The sequence below is a fragment of the Cryptotermes secundus genome, unplaced genomic scaffold (genome assembly GCF_002891405.2).
Source record: "Cryptotermes secundus unplaced genomic scaffold, Csec_1.0 scaffold280, whole genome shotgun sequence".
NCBI classification, from domain to species: domain Eukaryota; kingdom Metazoa; phylum Arthropoda; class Insecta; order Blattodea; family Kalotermitidae; genus Cryptotermes; species Cryptotermes secundus.
The window spans coordinates 775754-798729 of record NW_019720566.1 but is presented as its reverse complement, the minus strand read 5'-3'; the positions used below and the strand labels follow the sequence as shown (position 1 = coordinate 798729).

Genomic DNA, 22976 nt, shown 5'->3' with positions numbered 1-22976 from the left:
CCAGGAATCTTCCTGGCATGTAGGGGCTTGGAAGTAAAACTACACACGGTATCGGACCTCGGTAAAAGATGAGAACAGCAGGCCAGCTGTAACACGTCTAACATCTGGAAGTAATTCAGTCTGAATCCCGCATTGCCATCGATTATATTTTAACGGATCTGATCAACGCGTTGCCTGGCAACAGCTCTGTAAACACGGTCCAACACGCAACAATAGAGGAAGCTGTGTTTTCTGTAGATCAGACCGACGCGCTAGTAGACTGGCTGGATAGCGATCACGTGATTTGTGTTTATTGTAGGTCCATGTCCGTTCCGCGGCTATGTAAGTAAGAGTGATAGAATTCGTTCAGGGCAGTTACGCGTTGCCAGGCAACAGCTCTGTAAACACGGCCTAACACGCAACGATAGAGGAAGCTGTGTTTATGTAGCTCCAACCTACGCACTGGATAGAGATCACGTTATTTATGTTTACTGTAGGTCCATGTCCGTTCCGCCGCTGTGTAAGTAAGAGTGATAGAATTCGTTCAGGGCAGTTAGGAGTCAGTCGTAAGCTGGAAGAGTGACTTCAGAAGAATCTTTAATTCAATTTTCCAGAGTTATTGAAGACGAAATAGAAACTTCATAGTGATTTGAAGTGCAAATTTCTGTGTTGAGATCCGTTGTTAGGAGACGACCAGTGGAAACTGAGAATCCCAGTAAGTGTTCAACAGTGGACTGGAAAGTGTGTAAATAGCGATAGCGCTGTAATTACTGGTGGTTTGTTCATCCAATCCAAAACCAGCGTTATTAGTCACGTGACAATATTGACAGGAATTGCGTGTATTTTTTCGCAGTCGATACATAACCAGTATACATGACGTCAGTATCGAACAGCTACCAAGATGGAGGATCCCAGCGTTGCTTAGTGATGCTGAGCCGTCCTTCTTGCATTCGGCAGGTACCGGGTTCAACGCGCGGCCCAAAGACGTGAGGTTTTCTTGTTTTTTCCGGTTCTTCGAGACGAATATCTGGATGGTACTTTGAGACGGGACGAGACGGCTACCACAACACCTAGGCTATGTCAAGTAGCTGTACGTGTTCATACCCTCATTTCACTCGAGGTTATATGACCTCAGTAGTTAACAGATCGTCGTAAAAGACTGAATAAGGAACCGTTTAACCAACGCAGAGAATCGGTTTGCTTGGAAGGCATTTAAATCCAGCTGCATGCAAGGTTAATGTGATGAACCTAGTCGCTCTTCCGTCATGAAATCTGCGTTCATATGACATTCCAGTTACGTACATGTGACATTTCGACTTAGGCAACGTAGAAAGTAGGACGAAGAATCAGGAAAATAAGCAGCCATCATTGAAATGTTGTTTGGAATGTGATCTTGAGAACGTTATATAACTCTTACCTGATTCCGCAAACTAGTTACACCGCGGGGAAGGGGAAGCTTTCTTATTACGTCATACCGTAACCAAGGTTACGCGAAGATCCTATACCACGTAGTGAGAAGCCAAAGTGCGCGTCAAGCAGTTATGTGTTTTTGTGCCTCTTTTGACTAGATATGTTGGTGCCTAGGATCTCTTGATGCTTCCGCGAAGTGAGGACAACTTTTCATCGTGTACACACACAGGACCGTAAAAATGGAACTCTACTATCCATAAATGAGTGGAACGGTTCTTCTTGCTGCGCTGTCTGGCATCTTCAGCAGCAGAGTGCGTATCAAAGGAAAGATATGTGGATCAATGTCAGTGTAGCAACGCGAAATATTTTACTAATGTTGGCGCCTCACTTTAAAGCCCCCCCCCCCCCCCACACACACAGATGGGTTGGACCTTTGAATGGATATGAAAACGAGGTTTGCGTACGGAATAATGGCTGGGATATCACCTAGATAGAGGCCACATAGAAGGGAGAAAACGACAGTGACGATATTACAATGGATGTTAGGAAGTTTCATGAGAATGTGATGGAATTGAAGTAGCAGAGGATCATGTCCAGTGGTGGGCTTTCATAGTAGTTGCTTTTACCAGAGAGATAAGTATTTGGCTATTTGGTTTAGTTAATATTTTAAAACGTTTTCCAGCTTTCCCTCGTAAGGAAAGAATCCTCGGTGACCTGTTGCGGATGAAAACGACCACTAAAGTAGAATGAATTGGAAGAGATGAAATAGCAGGAGAATTGAGAAAATTACACGAGGAATATGTAATTTTTACTCTCCATTTAGTAGCGATAGAATGATTGATATTACGGTTTGAGGTAGGGAGGTGAATGTAGCACGCACGAAGAAACAGTGGGGAACAAACATCCCTCTGTGTTCGTGAGGGGTGTATTCCAGTGATGTTCAAGAATGGAATCATGAACTCTGAAAAATATATTTGTATAGAGGCATACCGTTTCAGTGAATTGTGTATTATTGTTTTCTCATTTCACAGCTTTTACAGATCCACTTACTTTTGTAAGATTGTGTGACTTTTTATTTTGAGAATACAAAAGTAATATTGCACCTGAGCGAGATGTTGCCTATATTACAGGGAAGTGCGAAGTAGTCCGATTTCATTGAACCCATGCCAAGAAGCAGCGCGAAGCTTTCGAGGATGTACCCCGAGAAACTTTTCTCGTAATGTATTATTGGGGGGCTTGATCACGAGTGTAGAGAGATGGCTGTATATAGTTTTCGAAGGTCTATCCTGACAGGTTTCTGTTTTTCGGGGGGGAGGGTCTTCCAAAGAGAATGTGGCGATAACACTGTATCCCCTGATTCAGTATAGACTTGACCGCGTTACCATGTTATGATTATCCTTGCAGCGTAGATACAGAGATATGTCTCGGGGATAGGTAGCCTTTAAAATTGAAATGTATAAATACGGTGTCATTTGGAAGTACAAGATGTTATTGGTTATCAGACATTACAGAGTCATGGATTCACACATGGAATCATGGAAACCAAGACAAGTGTTGGGGATCTAAGGTTCCATTAATTAAAATATATGAGAGTAATTATTTCACACGAAGGTGGGAACTTTGTTGTCTACCGATATCGGTAACTAACATGAGAGAACTGCCACATGATGGATGCAGAGGTAAATCGTGGAATAGATCACTTCAGCAACTTTGTTTTTCAAAAGTAAATCATATTTCAATATTGTGAACGAATTCCGATCTTATTTAGGAAGAGAAGATGATGTACCGGATCGTTTGGTTGCCTGTATATTCAAATCGCATAAGAATATTCATACACCAGGTCGAACCCCATTAAATTAATACGAGTATTAATAAAAATCTGAACACCTCCATAAAGCTTCCAGTGCTAATTAAATGATTCAGTCTTGTCTGTACTGGAATTCTTGATCTTGTGAGGAAATTTAAAATTAATTGAGTGTTCTGAGTTAATTGTGTAAAGTGACTGGTGATTACTAACTCCATGGTGTAGAGTCCTCCCTGAGAAGCCGCCAGTCGCTCAGCTACTGAATATAATTTTCCAACATTTTATGGAGCCCGGAAGTTCGTCACCATGTTCACAACAATACAGTCCACACCACCCGATCTCATTTCTCCAAGATTCATTTTTATATTATCCTCCCACTTACGTCTAGATCTTCCTAGTGTTCTCTTTCCTTTTGGCTTTCCCACCGAACTCATATATGAATTCCTCTTATCCCCATTTTTGTTACATTTCCTGCCCACCATGCAGTTTTCTTAAACTGTCGTCCCACTTTGGTCAAAATATTCTCTTCAGCGCCTTGTTAATGAAGCGATTTGTTCAAGAATAATTGTAATAGGATAAATACCGTATTTACGCATGTATAGGCCGCACATTTTTTGCCAAAAATTCAAGAGGAAAACTGGGGTGCGGCTTATATTCGAAATATTCGAAATCACACTTCATTTAAAAAAATATATATTCATAATTAGTAATACAGGGTGTTCTACTTCTGAAATAATATTCCAAGAAAATTATTTTTTCTATAATTTCTGTCTGAAAATTGTGCTGCGGCCTATACACGCACGCGGCCTATACATGCGTAAATACGGTATGGGCCTATGTACGTTAAAACGAAATGGAAATGAAGTCATTTGAGGGCGTTTATTTCAGACACACAAGATGCAGTGTGAGGGGCGACAGGGGATTACGGAGGCTGGCAGACATACGTAGTTAGGTTCAGTATAAATAAGCTAAAGTACTTCCCTAGCAACGCTGCAGCCCCTTTTCCAGGAAAAGCAGAAAAAGACAAACGTAAGAACACGAGGTGTGGAAAAGTGTGCGCCATTCGAAGAATATATATTTCCTTGTAAGCTCTTTTGGCATTTTGCGTTTCTAATTGGTCTTTGTGTTCATTTGCTTCAGGTGCCAAATCTGTTATTTCCACATTATAAATATCAAACAGGGGCACGCGGTAGGGTAGTTGGTTGAGGCACTATGCTACAAACCGGAAAGTCGCGGAATCGAATTCCGATGGGTGGATTTTTTCAGTTTACCTAATCCAGCCGCATTATGGCCCTAGGGTCGCCTCAGCCTCCAACAGAAATGAGTACCAGGAGTATTCCTGGGGGTAAAGGACTGCCGGCGCGTAATTCAGACAACCTCACCGACATCTGTGAGCCAATTGTGTAGAGAATGTGGGAGCCTCGACCTCTTACAACCCTGAGGGCCTCCACGGCCTGTTACAGGAATACCTTTACCGTACCTTACAGATATCAAACTGCTCAGTCACAATTCTTTTTTGTTGACAAAGCTAATGGTCATGTTTCATCAGACGTACACCATGCACGAAAACGTTTCAGATAAAACATAATAGATGTATCTGAACTACGTATTTTATGTCATGTATAACCTGACAAAGCGAAATGGTGGTGAGATTTAGAACCATGAAACATGACATAGCGTTATTTCCTGGGTATAGCCATTTCCACGGCCAGTACAAGATGTCTTCTCATTGGTGAAGTACGACATCTCAAAGTAGCATATTGTAGGGCTAAACCAGGCGTGAAATTTTAATGTGTTGTAATATTTTGTGCCGTGAGGAAGAAAGTTGGTTTTACAGTTCCTCTAAGTAAAGACATTTTATATTTAAATCATAATGCGGTCTGAATTGTCACATCTTATAGAGTATTGCTTTTTTCAGCTAGAACGAGGTTTTATAAATGGATGAACCGAACGAATTTGCTGATTTTCATTAAACTTCGTATGAACATTGTGCCATTGGAGGCCACTCCAGACTCGTGCTTTCTATTTTCCCATAATTGGTAATAACAACGTGGCACCTCCCTGAACTCGTGAGATGGGGCGCCACTACCAAAATGCAGTAGCTGTAATCAGCGATAGTACTTATGGCAACCACAGCAGACAGTAACAGTAGTAATGGTAGTAATCATGATGTATAAGAAATGTGCGTGGACTGGAGGGCGAAACTTTTCGAGGGGAACATACTGTCCTCCAACGAAAGAAAGGAGAGGCAAATAACCAAGGCTTGCCCGTATGTAGTATGAAGTTGAAAGCATTGGCATGATTATTGGGCGAATCTTACCGTTGTTCTTGGTGAAGTTAAGATTAATGTGTCCCTGAAATATTGAGCCAAAGTGAACAGTAGAATGGGAAATGTGGACCAGCTCTACCCGCTATTTGCCTCGCCTTCTCTTCATTGGAATTTTTGTAGTATAATTACGATTTACAAACTCTTTAGTAGAATTATGATTGAAAAGTTGTAAATATTTAAATGTACTAACAGAAATGAGTACCAGGAATTAAATATATAATTTTCTCGGGGAGTAAAGCGCGGCCGGCACGTAAGGCTGACAACCTTACCGCCATCTTTGAACCGATTGTCTAGATAATGTGGGACCCTCAACGTCTCACAACCCTATGGGCCTTCATGGCCTGTTACAGGGATAGCTTTGCTTTACTTTTCTTTTACTTTACTTACTAATGATATTAGTCGTCGTATAATTGGAAGGCTGCTATGTAGGAATTTAATTTAAGTTGTAATTATAGTGTTTTAACTTATTTATTAATGATATTTGGAATAGCCAGGATAATTCATAATACAGAATTGCAGACAACGAATGGACACTGTGTGCACTGCAGTACAGATTGCGCCTTTCCGGTCTTATTCATTTTTGTCGTTATGTCGGTATAGGTCTAATGAAATAATTTCTGGCTGAAGGGCACTGTCTTCTGGGATATAACGTTGTGTAGTCCGTTGCAACGTCACTTGCCTTTCAACAGACTGCACGGCGTTATATCCCAGAAGATAGTGTTATTCATAACTGCCGCTGGGAGAACCTCAAATCCTTCATAATTTCTGACCGTTCGGACCCATGTTTTGTTTAATACAAATTAAATGCCAGTATTCTGATTTAGTTTACGTATGAAGCAGATCTGGTAGGTTAGTTCCCTGATTAAGCAGTCTTTTTTCTATAAAACTCGAATTGTGATATTTACTGGCGAATTTGCAGGTACATTATGTAGGCCTGTGGGCATTTTTTAAATATAAAATTGTTTCCAAGAAGTGGAAGGTCGTACAACATTAAAAGAAGTTTAAACCGGTACTAAATCTATCACCCTACACAATAAAACAGTAATTGTGCTGCGTGAAATTATGCAAACATAGTACTCCGATAGAGCAATGGACGCACTGGTTGCAGGTAGTACTCATTCTGCTGGTAGTACTACTTCAGTCGGTAGATGGATATGTCAACAGTCTGTCATGAGCAGTCCCCATATTCCTCGTAAGTTCTCATTTAGAACAGGTTATTGGAATCTGTGTGAGCTGGGATAGCGCAGTCGGTATAGCGACTAGCTACTGGATGGACGACCGAGGGGTCGGAGTTTGAGTCCCTGTGTGGTTAAGAATTTTCACTTCTCCATGTCGTCCAGACCGGATCTTGGTTCCACCCAGCCTCTTATCCATTGGGTACCGGGAGATTTTCGCCGGGTGTAAAGCGGCCGGGGCGTGAAGCTGACCACTGACCTCCAACTAGTGCCGAGGTCAAGAAAACGTGGGTTTATACGCCTTCGTGGGTAATGCTTCCTTAAGTACAGGGACAGCTTTACCTTTATTGAAATCTGTGTTCAGTGTTCTCAATACTGTATGTTATGATTGGATAGACAGCACCCGTAACCTCTAGTTACGCCTGTCATTCTTTGTTAGTAGATTTTTGGATCTGTCCGGTCCACGGTTATAGACTCACTGCTTTAAAATCTTGATGTATCGTGTGCACGCAGGTATAAGTAATGTTAAGGGGTGCACAAGCGGCGTGTCACAGATGTAGGTCGGTACACAAGAACGTATCATTAGTGGAGAGTAGGTCACCCACGCACGCACATACTAACGGTCCTGTGATCCGTCGCAGAGTCGCCGCACCGCTACGTGGAGTCGGAAGTGACGATTCACTACCGCAGTCCCGTACGCTCCGAGGCCAAGGAGGCCCTGTCCGAAGAGGAACTGGCGAGGCGGCAGGCCGAGGCAATGCGCAGGATATACCAGGAGGAGCGGAGGAGGAAGTACTTGCAGGAGCTGCAGGACATGCACAGCAGGAGACATACCGATAATTTCACGTAAGTGCAAGAGCAGGGGGCTGTCCTTTCACAGGACATCTGACAACTTTGCGGGAATATTGAAGGTGCATTGAAGGAAGTTCCTGCATATGGCATACTGCCAGCTTCACGTGAGTATCAGAACATGGGAAGTTCTTTCAGGGACACAACTGTCATCTTTATGCGAATACCAGAATCCGGTATGGAAGTTCTGTGTATGACATATTGACAACTTCACGTGAGTACCAAAACATTTATTTCTTCAAATACCTTTGCGGACAGTTTACAGGTGTTCAGAGCGTCCAACCTGAACCTGATTACATTTATTACGCCGCCATAGCAGTGACTGTCGGACTCTGTCGAACATTTTAGGTCTGTGTTGAATTTGTTTAAAAGCAGCGTGTATTCGCACAGTTCCTGTCTGGTGTCAACTGTGGTGGCGTACAGGGCAGTCTTCACATGCCACAAAGGAAGAAAATCTTCTAGGGGCATTAAGTCCGGTGACAGCGCTGGCCTCGCAAATCAAAGACGTCCATTCTCGATAGATGATTGCAAGCAATTGCAAGCGTAATCGACTATCTACACAGACGTAGTGTAGGGGGCGAGGAAGAAGCGTCATCACTTGGTTCAGCATTGTAAACAAACAGATTCGAAATGTACTGGTTGTTACATGACCTTCACTATACGTTTCAAACAGGAGCGCGTAACTCCTAAACGTTGTATCGGAAGATACGGGTCGTTTGACAAAAAATTATCCTCCCTGCGACATCTATCGCTTCTCAGAGTTTGTCGCAGATGTCCTGGTTCACTCTGTATGTACCACGGATCGGAATGTGTTTATCTTTGGGGGAAGTTCGAACATAAATTATACAAAAATAATATTTACATTTTGGGGGTTTCGGAGAAATCGTGTGAAGTGAACTTCAGCGTTTATCACAGAATTTGTGTTGAGTGTGAAACGAAGTTCGATATTGCGGGAAACCACTTTCAGAGGCTATTATAGTATCGCGTAAGTAAAGTGGAGGAACAAATGATTCTGTAATGCGTTCTTTACACATTTTGCAAGAACAAGACCATATTAGATAGGGGCGTAGGCGGGCCAGGGGGGTGGGAGGAAATTAGGCAACTCCCCCCCCCCCAACCCCCAATTAAAAGGCAGTTGGCGCTCACGTGCGTACGGATGGCCTGCCGGCCGCACGTTTCAGCACGGAAAAGGGACTCATTTTGATGAAATGTGTGGACATTATATTGCTCGAGGCTACTCCAAACTCGTGCTTCTTATTTTCTTACAGTCGTTAAGAGCAACATGACGAATGCACGAATTTGTGAGGTGGCCAGCGTAATAGAAATCGCAGTAACCAAAGTAACGATACAAATCAAAGTAACCATTATAACGAAGTTGAAAGCTTTAGGAAATCTACATATACCCTTGGATTGCTTGCTGCCGGCCATCTTTGAAATAAAAACTACGAGTAATTTATGCTACTTAGTCAGTGCCCATGACGTGAAACCCTCAGTGAGATATGTCCATTGTTTTGAACACATTTCTTAATGTTGTTAATTGTTTTAATATTGATTGATTTTACGAAATGTTTATGTAGACTCTTTCTTGCAGACCATCGCAGAAGTCACCAATTCCACTTAATCGTTATGATGACTTCTTGGACGATGTTGGAAACAAGGGGAAACCAAGAGACCGAACTCCAGAACCCAAACTGGTGGCACGAGCTCTCTACAATTTTGTTGGGCAAACTTCAAGGTAAAGAAGGGCTTCGTAACAGTTACAGTGATCTTGTGATGCTGGGGGAGGGTTCAGTTACTAACATAAATGTGTTTTCATATACCATTTGGGTTAGGATGCTGAGTATTCTTAGGCAGTCAGCTGTATAATTGAGAGAATGAAATGTAATAATATTGAATCTTGTTGCATGAACCAGGTCATTGAAAAGTTGTATGGAGAGTGGTTGAGAATACGTGGAGTGACTGACGTGTTGTTGCAGGGTGGACTAGATGAATGTATACAGACAAGAACTGTATCTGTAAATATGATTCATTCACCTTACATATCCTTTTTTCTGTTTTAACGTAAAAGGCATTGTAATTGTCATAATGGGATGGGATATGAATAAAGGGTGAAATTAATTCTTGTTTTATACTGCATCATAATTCATGTGAGTTATGCTTAACTTATCCATTAAGGTGAGAATATTGATGAACTCTTGTCACAGTATTAAGGTAACAGATTAATACTTTTTAAATATGTGGCAGGGAGCTCAGCTTCAGAAGAGGGGACATAATATTCGTGCGACGCCAGATTGACAAGAATTGGTATGAAGGAGAGCACAACGCTATGATCGGCCTCTTCCCTTTCAATTATGTTGAGGTACAGACTATTTTTCTTATGTTAGACTTTATTGATTGAAACATCACGCAGTTTTTTTATTATAAACAAATATGGTGACATTTGTAAAGTTATTTGTAACTTCAGTATTCATTTTGTGACATTTTATTTCCCTACTTTTAATACTGACTTGTTTAATTTTTCCTATGAATTGAATTCTGTTAGATATTTTATCTTGGAAATCGCGAAATATCAGTCAGTTAAGAAAATGGCTGCAGGTGCAGATTAATGAGCGCTGGAGTTTGGTTTGTGTTAGGGGTATTTAGAGTTTTTGTATGCCACCATATCCAGAATGCCTCCAGGACCTACCCAGTCTCCTAACAAGGAGCTCTCTGCATGGACATGACAATGGGTGATACATGAAAATTACCCAGTTTAATGTTTGTGTTAAGAATGTAAGAAGCTTTATCTATACATGAAAATTACCCAGTTTAATGTTGGTGTTAAGAATGTAAGAAGCTTTATCTCTATAAACTCGGTATGCCTTGTGGCAGTCAGGGTGCTTAGACACGTGAAGAACTTTACCTTTTCTGTCATGTGTTTATTGTATGGCATTACTTTCGAATACCCAACTTTATCATAATAAAATCTGAAATTACAACGTAAAAATATGACCTCTGATGTAATCCTGGTTCAGTTCAGTCCCATTCACAACCAAACAAGCTAGTTCCATAAAGTAAATTTTAGTGTTATCCTGCCTTCTTCTTGATGGTCTTCATAGTACCTGTTTTCCAGAGGGTTTCATACAATAATTCTGTGCTCATTTGTTTTTCCTGTTCATGCTGTGTGTGATTACATATCAGTAATTCTCAAATTGTCATACTGTTGTTCATATCGTCAGCGTGTCAACATTTTGTTTCCGCAGATAATCCCATATGATGGAATTCGAACGATACCTAAACGACCCAGTGAAGGCCAGGCCCGTGCCAAGTTCAATTTCATTGCACAGACACATCTGGAGCTTTCCCTGGTAAAAGGTGAGACTAAATAGAAACAGTTAACTTCTGTAGATGGGCTTGAATCTTCATACTGTTGAACAAATGTTTCTCCAGTTGAAATATGTCTGCAGTGCACTATTCTACACTACTTAGTATATATGAGGAATTATGATTGTGAAAAAAATCAGTCCCGATATTTTAATGGATTTCCATGCTTTGAGACCCCCTGAATGTGAAATGCAATCTATCTGCCTGTTTCTGTGTGCATAGTTCTCCGAACTGCCGGATGCATTATTGATGTTCAGTTTATCATAGGTTAATGCCTGTTCTCGTTCTGAAAATGCAGCCCTTTCAGATGGGCCTTTAAGAAGGATGTATAAATTTTGATTAAATTCTAGTAAGTCATGTAGGCCATCTCTCTAAATAATACAGCATAGGTGGTATATTCAAGAACATAATGATACGCTCACTAGGAGCTGAAATGTGAAATGTCAGTTTTGTCAAAACCAGCTTTACTGGTCAGACAGATTTCATTGTTCTTTGGTAACTGGTCAGCTTAGTGACAGTCATTTCCACTTCGAAGGTAAGGTAGTCAAGGTCAGTCATACATAAGAAATTATGTGCATGTTTTTGCTTAAACTTTTTCTCTTTGTTTGATCAATGATTTGCAAGGCTTATTAATTATGTTTCTACATAAAATTGTGGTACATGCATGATTGAACACTAGGAGCTTTAAATTATATTTAATTAAACTTTTATGCTTTTTTTTCTGGCTTTAGCCACAGTTTCACAAGGTGCTTTTGTGATAGAGTAACAAAATGTTTACTGTACCGTTCTAAACAGCTTATTTATGATACATATTGTTACAGTTAAATTTGTGACATATCTGAAGGAAGGGCAAGAAAAAGATTATCTCCATAACCCATGTCTGTGAGATTCCTGGAATAATATCCTCCTGTTGGCATCTGTAATAACTTTGCTTGAGGTTTACAAATCAAAATTTTGCATGCACAGTATGGATACACATTTTAAAAACTTGCAAAGAAGTTTAATATAGTAATGTATGAACCCTTGTTCATGTAGGTGAACTGCTGGTGCTGACGAGACGTGTGGATGACAACTGGTTCGAGGGTCGCATTGGAAACAGAAAAGGAATATTCCCTGTATCGTATGTTGAGATCCTCTCAGAACCAGGTGAAAAACCAGGTACTTAATTTGAAAGAACCCAAAGTAATTATTACTCATCTTCTTCAGCTTAACTAACTTTCTGAAAGAGGTGAATGTGTTGAATCGTTGGTGGTTCTTCTGACTGCCATATGCTATACTACAATTTATGCTAAACTGATTTTGATAACTACAGTGGATACCTTGTAAGAAGTTTTCCAAGGGACAAAGAAATATGAACTTCTTAAGTTGGAAAAAGTTTTAAAAGAGCAGGCTTCAAAACGTTTTGCAGAATCAGTGATATCCCCAATAGAAAAGGAACAGAATAAATATTAAATTTTAAACTTAATAAATGGCTAAGAACATATTAAATACACAGACTTTCAAATGTATACTGCACGTTCTGTTCACATGGTTAAAGTCGATAGGCTGTTCTGAAATGTTATTTCTTCTTGAAGAACATATCTAGCATAATTTATTTTACTTGCCTTTCAAACTAATTTCAAGTAAAATCTTACGTTTCCCAGGGGTGTCTGGTGATTGACTTTGTCATGTCAGGCATTCCACAAAGGAGGTGGCGATACACACTGGTATAGAAACAACAGTAATTTGTGGTTTTTGGCTGGCATTCTCCTTTGAAAACATGTTAGGAAGACCATGAACAGCACATGCAGCATCCATGGACTACTGTTATGTCTGTATGTACATGGCAGGGACTTCACATGCTTGAATCATTTTGGCTTCTCTGCCTTTCAAGTTACCAGCAATGACATCTTTTCAGATCCATCCATATTTGAACATATAAGCAGAGTAATTTTCTGTCTCAACTTTGACCTTGAATTAGTATCCACAATTCCTGGTACTTCCTGAAACACTCTAGGAGAGCGGCCTCCGTAGTCTAGAGGTAACGTTCCCACCTCATGACTCGTAGTATGCGGGTTCAAATACCCGGCGGAGGTCGTCGAATTTTTAAGGGTGGAAAAATTCAGGGAACAAGTCCTCCGGGATGGACTTTAAGCCGTGGGTCCCGTGTCGTAGCTTTACGGCATGTAAAAGAACGTCATACCTCCAAAGGAGGTCACTGAGCCAAAATTTCGGATGTTTCCCGCCCAACAGCAGTCACTAATACCTCCAGTAGATGGGGGAAGCATTATAGATACTTCTCAGCCAGTAGAGCCGGTCTCGCTGGCTGGGCGGGACTGATGGTAAGCACCAGTACCGGTAGGATATAGAGGCTGGTAGAAATCATAGAGGGAAGCACACTGGACCACTGCAGGTCTAAGTGCATTGGGAAACCCACCCTCTCTAATGACTAACTAACTAACTAACCAACACTCTAGGAGCACTGATTCATTCTTCTCATATTTAGAAGTTTTTAACTTCTTTCTGCATGGTTGAATGTTTAAATGGTATTTATTGTAGACACCAGTATGCTAAGTTGTTATGCATCCTTTATGTGCATCATGTGAGGTTGAGCATCCACTGTCGTAATGATCAGCAGTTTCTCAGAAACTGGTAACACCTCTGGTTTAAGGGTTTTCTTATAGCCATGCATACAGCTAAATGTAATGTATGTCAGTTTACTTTTGCACAACCTCTTGAAATTGGACACATCCTCACCATATGTAATCACACTCAGGCCACACTACCAGATATGTGGATCGTGAATGTCAGAAAATCACCTTTCATTTTTTCGAACTTCTGCCACTCATTGGATGCTGCTGAGTTGTGCTTAGTGCCAAAATGTGTGTGATTTATATAAGCATCTGCTTGTTACTGAGTAATTTCTGTAGCTATGTAATGTAAGCTGACAAAAAATTGTCAAATGAGTAAAATGTTTGATACATGTATTTAAAATTGCTCTTAGGTGGGATATGTTTCTGTGAAGGAAACACTGTAAACTAGATCTAAATACATTATGATATTACTTTTGGGACCCAGTGATATTAATTTTTAGGTGAGAAACCATTTAAAATGGGTCCACTGCATGAGGAATTATGTTATGAATGGTACTTGAGTCAACTTAATATTGGCACTATTTAAAATTAAAGAAATGCAAGAAGTATTGCATACTTGTTGACATCATTTGCCCTTTTAGAATATCTGGTGACCTTCCAAGTACAAAAGAACCAGAAATTTGTTTTATATCTTGATTGAAGTCACCATAGTGAATTCTGAAAAAAAAAATATTGTTCTAAATGATTATGGTCAAGCAGTGAGTGAATAGTTGGTATGACATGGAATGAGTCAGTAGAGTAAAGTTATACTGAGAATGTATGTTGAAATTGCAGTGACTACTGCAGCTGCATCTTCAAAGCCAGTCATGTTGCCTGCATCTCACACAAGTCTGATGAATGGGAGTGGGATCAAGCAGTCAATGGGACAACATAGCTACCAACCGTCATCGTATTACAGCCAGAATAAGATGACTTCCTCTTACACATCCAGCAACCCTTATGCAACACTGGTATAAATTACTTTATATGCACATTTCTGCTTTGTACTTCTTGGGCAGTGAATGGTTCAGGTTGTTCTTGGCACAAGCCAAAAATTATGGTCTTGCATTCTTTTGAATTTGTTTTCTTTCTCCCCCTGCCCAAATATAACGTAATACTTAAGGAAATATGTATACTCAAATAACTGTTTTTGTATCTTAGTCGTCTTATAATTGTAAATAATTTTATTGTAATATACCTGTACTTCTTCGCAAATACTAGCTCACTAGATGTGTCCCTGAGTCAATTCAATTAAGAGTCTATTCCAAAAACATATTTCCCTAATATCCATTTAAATATAGTTGACTTCTGTTTTCTTCTAGCTCTTCAGACAGGTGCTTTACAGAGAAATAGATACACGCTTTAATGTTGATAGTTGTATTCTAATTTAATGAACTGCAATTTGATTCCACAGCCCCGCCAGAGCCAGACTTTGAAACAATCGCTGGCACCTGTCAACCAAACGCTGCATATTGACACACATTCTGACCCTGTCCCGTAAGTGTTCTGTATAAGTTTCACAGTATAAATTCCTAAGTTTGTATAAAATTGTGACTATTTATATAAATATATTAAATCTCTCATTCCATACTAAAGAATGAGAGGTATCGGTAGCTATTAAATTCAAGGAAATTTTATATAACAAATAGTCTTGAGAAGCTATAATCGCTCAGCTAGTCAGTAATTTCTCTGTTGTGTTCTATTAACCATCTAAACAACATTCATAAATGGTATATCAATTATAACCAATTAATTGTTTTTATTTCTTAAAATCACGATATGTTTTGATCAAATACTGATCATCAGGTGAACATCTTAAAAATAAGAACAGCTTAATGAATTGCATACTGTAACTTCAATTCATTGGAAGTTGGATCCAGTTTCGTTCAGCTATTTCAATGTTGTGCCCATAATGTGTCAGATAAAATGCATAATTATAAAAAAGTTGTTTGTGTATTAAGGAGGTGTAGAATGTTACTTGCAGATGCAATTTGGATTTTGCTCGAATTCTTTTGCTATGACTGATTTTTTGCAAAGTTTGTATATGAATTACTTGGTGTTCAAAAGAATTTGGGGGTTAGGTGTATATGTTTTCTTGTATTGCCCGTGTTGTGGAGATGTTGCTGGTGTCATTTTAAATGTTCTAATCAAGTATTTGTTGTATATCATTTGTATGTTGTACGGTCAATTTTTTATTGAGGGTGTGTGTGTGTGTGTGTATATTATTGTGTCATTAGTGTTTTATGTTTGTCATATATATGTACAGTTATGGTGTATAAAATTATGTAGCATAACAGCCTTCAGTGGGAGTGTCAGTAATTATGTTATTCTAATTAGTGACTGTTAATGTGTTTGGTTAACTTTTGTGGTGTATTAGTTATCTGTGTTGTTTAGTTATGTGTGCTTATCTGTTTACCTATAGTTATGATGTATTAATATATGTGGTATGTTGCATACAGCGGGAATAACTATAACTACGTTATTCTAATTAGTTGCTGATCACAGTAGCTGCATCGTCTTAAGTCATGAACTGTCTTTGCCTGCTCAAACACATGGTCTTGGGTTTGAATCGCAATTGAGACATGGATGTTCGTCTGCATTTATTCTGTGTTTGTGTTGTCCTGTGTAGAATCGACCTTGCGGTGGGCTGATCCCTTGCCCAAGGAGTCTTACCGACTGTCTGTATGATTAAGAAACTATAAAACAGACCGAGGTTCATCATGGACTGTAGCATCCACAGAATGGTAGTGAGCTGGGAGTTTTATCTGGTTGTTTTGTTGAGCATGAGTATGAGGGGTGAGCCATAGAAACCGGCCCTCACACTGAAACCTTCAGTGATCTATTGTGGTTCCCCTATGGATTAACCCTTCATTAATCATGCACTTTGAATGAAATGTAGGACTTTATTTATGGGGGCATCATAAAAGTCACTTGGTTCCATGAAGAACTGACCCAGGTGGTGATATCTTACATAAGCTATAGCCTTACTATCGCAGAAGATGTGTGTGGCTGATTCATTTTCTTGTAGGCACCTTTCACAAGTTATGTCATCTGTCAGTCCCAGTTTGAAAAGGTGCCCTTTTAGGTGGCAGTGTCCAGTAAGTAATACTACCACCCATGGTTGTGTTAGATTGTGACTGTTATGTGTGGGGGAGTTACCAGGTGGGTATTTCTTTTGTGTTTTGCCATCTGGTGGGTGTATTTATAGGGTTAATTTGAATATGGCATTGTTTTTGTTAAAAATGTGCCATTCGTTTGTAGTTAATTTTTATGTTTTTCGACAGTAGATTGGAAGATGAAAGGTTCTGAACTGAACGGTAGGAATTACCCAAATTTCATCAGTTTTAATTACCCCATGATTCAAATTTTGAATTGTTGTCATTCCCAAATATTTGAACTTTATCACATTTTCAGTGGTTCTGTCAGCTATCATTATTTTATAATTTTGTTCTGCATTTTGGTAATAAGACATGAATGTATACTTGGTTTCCTCTGTGTTTACTTCTTGACCAATTTCCTTACCAGTGTCAGAGCTTCAGTGATTTTCTTTATGGTATTTATGTTATTCCCAACCAGATGTACATCATCAGCATAGATGATCATGATTAACATGTGATTGTTTTCCCTGTATTAAATTAAATCTCCTGTTTGCTTCTTGCATCCCAGTATTTTTTAGTTGTGTTCATTGGCATTGATTATACACACAGCTTGGTTTTATCTGTGTTCTTTTTAGAATTTGGATCCTGCCATGAAGCAATGAACTGTATTGCATTTTGTGACAGGTATCGTGCTTTGTACAACTACCGGCCACAGAATGAGGATGAACTGGAATTGTGTGAAGGAGATATGGTCTATGTGATGGAGAAGTGTGATGATGGTTGGTATGTGGGGTCAAGTCAGAGAACTGGCTACTTTGGTACCTTCCCTGGCAACTATGTTGAAAGAATATGAGGTGAGCTTAGGGTTCATCATCGAATTAGGTTAGGTTCATCATACCCCATAAAATTACTCCCTGTAACAGTTTAATGTAAGCAATGCTCAAAATAGAATGTAACATGACTTTCAAACTTATTTCATGTTGATGCATGCAGTCTGTTAAGACAGTGCCATCTGTATATTATCTGTGTTCCTGATATTCTTTTGAACATAGAATTATTTCTGTCGTACTTAATAACAATGGATTTAAGCTAGTGTTTAAATCTTTCCATGCCTCATGTGAAATACCTCACTCTTCTGCTGCAGATACCTTCTGTATAGGTAAATCTATTCTGGCATCTGTTCAACTTAAATGTTCCATAGCTTTTCACCACAAAAAGAAAAGGACATTTCTTTGGAAAAAATGAGAAAAAGAGAAGTCATTCTGTAACCAAAAGAAAATCAGCTTGTCAGTTGTACACTAGAGTTTGACCAACTGAAGAACTGCTATGAGAATCACATGGGCATATAGCCACATAGAAATCATAACTATATTGTAGCATGGATTAGGTATGGTATCATTACCTGTTTAGGATAAGAGTTCTGCACTTTCTAAGAGAAATTCAAAATGTGAGATAGTGGGCCCCATACTTACAGATTATGAAACTGAGAGTTGTAAATCTGCAGAACTGTCTAGTGCAACGACATTTCAAGAGCTGTAGTAGCTGGAAGAATGAAGACTTCATTCTGGCTATTAAAAGTTTTGCTGTAATGTCTCCTGTTTTTGCGAATTTGAATGTCCTTCCATCACTGCAAGTACTATAATCTGTATTCAGTGAAGGATTAAGTTATTGTTTCCTTCTACCTGATGATCATCCTTGAATGGGTTAATCATCTGTTCAAAGAAACTAATCCTCATCCCCACAAATCATGTGTCTTTGCACCCTGACCTCAGCCACTTCAACCCGGTTTACAGGTCACAGTTTCTTTTTATCTATATCTGTTTTGATGATCTCCTTTCATCTATGCAGTGGTCTAAATTCATCAAATTATCTCAACTGAAATAATGCATTAATTTCTTGTTTCCCCTATTCTGTGCTAAACCTAGGTCAACTTCAGTTCCTTCCCAGAGTACATTTCAGTATTATTCTCCATGTTTGCCTTAGTTTTATTAGAAGACTTTATGCGTAGCATGGAAATGAAATTTTCCTTAACTGTCAGACATTTTTCGTTGTAGAATTTGTGATGAGACAATTTAGTGCCAAATTATAAATCTTATCATAGGAATGTTTTGTTTGGACATTATTTATTACCTGGAAGAAACCTAACCACTATTTCAGAGACTGCTCTGTCTCTGTTTGGGTTAGAGGAAGGGGTACACACTCTAAGGGACCCTTATGTGAACCTATTTCCCAAACAGCTGATATTTTGTTTAACCACATAATGTACATTATCCAAAATAGATATATAGTTTGATTTGTTGCATTCTGGTCTGTCACACTTAACAATTGCAACAACGTCTATTGTAATAGTAGTTTCTGGAAAAAGTATTGATGCCCTCTGAGGATGATCCGTAGGGATCAAAACATGTAAAGGTGATGAGTTTTCAAGTGATAAAACTTAAATAGTCACACTAGACGGTGTTGTTTTTGTCTTTGTAGGTATATAGTTTTATACACATGAAACTAGCCAAAGGATAACATGTTAAACCAGTAGTTACAAAGGGTCAGTACAACAGTGGATGGTGTTGTAGCGTGTTTGGCTGCTGAAGACGCCGTTCGGATTGGTAATTGAGTTTATTAACCATTTACAGATCGTAACTACAATTACTTATAACAGTTACTGATTTCACAACTTACACTTACTTCACACTAATCTCTTCACTCTATCTCAAGTAGTTTTCGCATATTTATAACAAGTCTCACTGAATTACACACTCCTAATCTCGCTGCACTATAGCACACATACAGTCTTGAAGTCACACTTGACATCATCACAGGCTGACCTCCTGTATTCTTCTGTATTCCTGGTTCCACTTCACTTGCTTCCACCACTCATTTTTGTTCAGTCTAGCCCTCACCATGTAGCCTCGAACCCGACAGCATGGAAATGTCGCAATGAATGAACAGTACTGTTGTGTAATCCAAGCGTCAATGATGTCGAGGTACATCGCGTAGGAAGTGTGTCACTTGACGGCCACATACTGTTGTGTGATGTCACAATGTGGCTGTTACATAGCCTGTCCGCAGAGGTAAAAAACACTGTTCCCATACTGTTGGCCACATGTGTTGCGGGCGTAAACATGCGTAAACATGGGTAAACATGCCACATTATTATACATACAGATATCTGTTTTGAGCATGGACATTGTTTATTACCTGGAAGAAAACGAAACACAATATTTCAGAGACTGCTTTGTCTCTGCCTAGGTTAGTGGAAAAGGTACATACTCTAAGGGACCCTTATATAAACCTAGTTCCCAAACAGCTGATATTTTGTTTGTTCACACAATGGACATCATCCAAAATATATAGTTTATACACGTGAAACCAACCAAACATGCTAAAATTGTAGTTACAAAGGTTCAGCACAACAGTGGGTGGTATTGTACATACATATTTCTGTTTTGAGCATTGTGAAAACATGAGACATGGCCTAGTCAATTTGTCAGTGTTATTTTGGCACAGTTGGGTTAGCCAAATGGAAGTTTCATATGCCAAAGAGCTATAATTACTACTGCTACTATTTCTTTGATGTATTAAAATAATTGCTGTTCTTTATTGTACTATACCTATTCAAGTCAAATAAATCTGATACCAGTTTTTTGCCTGGATAACAAAATGCATTGTAATTGTAAATATACTGATAAATGTTGGAATAAGTTTTATGAAACTTTGTCACATTTTCAAGTGGAATTGTTACCAGATCATTCATAGTCTTACAAATAAGTTAATGAATGGCATATACATGGGTAGATTTTATTTTAAGAACTTGTACTCAGCACAATTTGAGCTGTAGACTAAGTTTTGGAGGATCCTTCCTTCTTTGCCAGTATTTGTGCTGTTAGCACAATATCTCCAATAAAATTGTTGGACCATTTCCCAGGGTTTGTTGTATTTCAAAACCTCTTGTAACACAGATCTGTCAGTTTCTTTATGTGTTCTTCTTCCATGCATTTCAGCAGAATGTGTTCTGTGGTTTCCTCGTTTGTGCAGACTTTCCCCAAATTTGGAGAGATATTCTTTTGCCATAATGTTACTAAAAAGTCTACAGTGCTCTGGTAATTCATTTCATTCATAATAACCCCTTCACTGTATTCTTTTTCTAAAGTCCTTACTCTGGTTCCTGTGTCTGTTTTTTCCAAATTTAATTTAATTCTTTCCCTAGGACTCTAGGATTGGAGGATGATTTGAAGTTTAGTCTAGTATAAAGCTCTACATTGTATTCATATCTCATTGTGCTTCCAAGAACTTCATATATAAAGAAGAGGAATCAGAAGGTTTAAAACATGTGTTTTATATATCATGTGTTTGTGGGTAGTGGTGCACATTTGTCATACCTGGGGATTGTAAACAGAAGCCAGTACAATGTAGGATAATATACATGTAAATAAGATTTAAAAGTTTGTGATGATGGTAAATTGTTATAATTAATATGTTGTTGGACATTATCCATCATCTTGTCTGTCTGTGTTTTTTAAAAGAAACAACGTTTTTTTAAGAACAGACAAGATGATGGATAATGTCCAACAACATATTAATTGTAACATACATGTAGCATCAAAAATGCTGTACTTTAACCCTTTCCATTCCATTTTTTTTATGTGTACATTTTCTGCACCTCATATTTTAATTTATGTCAGATATTACCTGCCTTCCCAAGTCATAATTATTTCTGCTGACCACATGTTAATGATGAATGATGGTGGCAGATAGTTTGTAAAATTAGGAAAAGATGGTACTGTAAATGAAAAATGTGTCATAATAATGATAGAGATTATGGTAAGTGGTTTGTATGTTGGAAAACAGATGGCAGTGTTAGTGATGTTATAGATAATTTGGTTATCTATAAGAGAATAGCATCACAGCGTTCATCTTTATAAAACTTTATTAACACTAATAATACAGATATCATGCGAGGTTACTGTAGCTGTGTCCATGCAATAGAGCTCTCATGGGAGTAGTAGTTGCGGTTGGCAGTCTCACTGGTACACCGACTGACATGGCATTTCTGTCATGTGACCTATGCACTGTCCTGTGGCCAGCTCAATATGTATGGTTGGAGCAGCCACGAAGTATATGATAGATCAGAATATAAGCAGCAGGAAAAATTATGAAGGTGATTGCACAACTTTTATGGCTAAGAAGGAATCTGAAATGGCAGGTACTCTCAGCAGTTGAGTGGAAAGGGTTCAAGCCTAATGAATTGGAAAATATCCCTTTTATGTTTTCAGTTAAATGCAAATGTTTAACTGTATGAAACATTTGTTACCTGCCCTGCCTAATTCCTACATATGTCTATTGTACAAAAACTTCAATCTTGTATACTATGTAAACCACAGCCTTGTTCATTATCTTAAAATATTATGTGTCTGGAACAGTTTGTTTCCTTATAATTATAGAATTACTGCAAATGCAGATAGATACAGTCAAGACTACAGGAAATGTGGCTTTTTGTGTCACAGTTCTATAAATTTCCCCATTGTTGTGATATCAGTCTATCACCCTCCTAATCAGCAGTTACTGACCAAAACCATCCCCAAGTCTTGACAGTATTTTTATAAAAACAAAGATGTGTAGTGATAATAGTTAGGTGTACATAACTGTACAATTTTTTATTATAAATTAATGGAGTATACTGCATGTTTACTGCTTAATTACATGAATTTATATGTTAAATCATCTAGTCAGTAGCCAAAGTTTTCACGGAGTTGCAGTGGAGGAACTTCATATTTTTTTGTCTTGTATTTGGAAATCTGTCATTGGGGGGTTTTCAGTACCAGAATTATGTGCTTACATGCATGCAGTGTTAACACATTCATTGCCAATTACAACAGTTGATGATCGAGTGAGTATCTGTCTCAGTAACAATGGCAACTTGCATCACTTGGCTAATTGTCAAAATATTTAGTGTTTTCTCTCATGGGAATCATGTAATTGCAACAAAGACACCAGTAGCTGTATGCAAGCTGCGAGGATTAAATATATATTTTTGATGTATATTCTATAAGATGACTTTGTTGTTCTATTAGAATGTCATGTTAGTTTGTGTAGCCTGCAGGTTTAAGCTGGTGTTTAGATAAACGGCAGTGAATGTGTTAAAACTCATATCCTCCCCCCCCCCCATGAAAGTTACAAACACTTGTTACAAAACTGATTACTCCATAATTTCTACAGAAAAAATATACATAAATACATAACATATATAAAAATAACAGACTACTTGAGCTCTCCCCATATTCATAATAGATTGACAAACTACAGACCCACTGTAAATGCAGAAATCTCTTTTACTTCCAGTTCCATGGATGTTTCAATGTA

General features: G+C 38.7%; 1 protein-coding gene across 6 annotated transcripts in view; it reads left to right on the top strand.

Moving 5' to 3' along the window:
• LOC111868667 overlaps window positions 1-22976 on the top strand; it is a 331386-nt gene that overhangs the window by 300490 nt on the left and 7920 nt on the right. For 4 of the 6 annotated variants that reach the window (XM_033753182.1, XM_033753175.1, XM_033753183.1 and 1 more), the window contains 8 exons: window positions 7339-7543; window positions 9138-9281; window positions 9791-9905; window positions 10789-10900; window positions 11945-12067; window positions 14317-14492; window positions 14936-15018; window positions 17304-18957. In XM_033753182.1, the coding sequence (XP_033609073.1) occupies window positions 7339-7543; window positions 9138-9281; window positions 9791-9905; window positions 10789-10900; window positions 11945-12067; window positions 14317-14492; window positions 14936-15018; window positions 17304-17472 (1127 nt within the window). In that variant the 3' untranslated portion in view covers window positions 17473-18957. Of the gene's footprint in view, window positions 1-7338; window positions 7544-9137; window positions 9282-9790; window positions 9906-10788; window positions 10901-11944; window positions 12068-14316; window positions 14493-14935; window positions 15019-17303; window positions 18958-22976 lie in introns of those variants that run through there. The other 2 variants (XM_033753177.1, XM_033753179.1) reach the window with 2 other exon arrangements.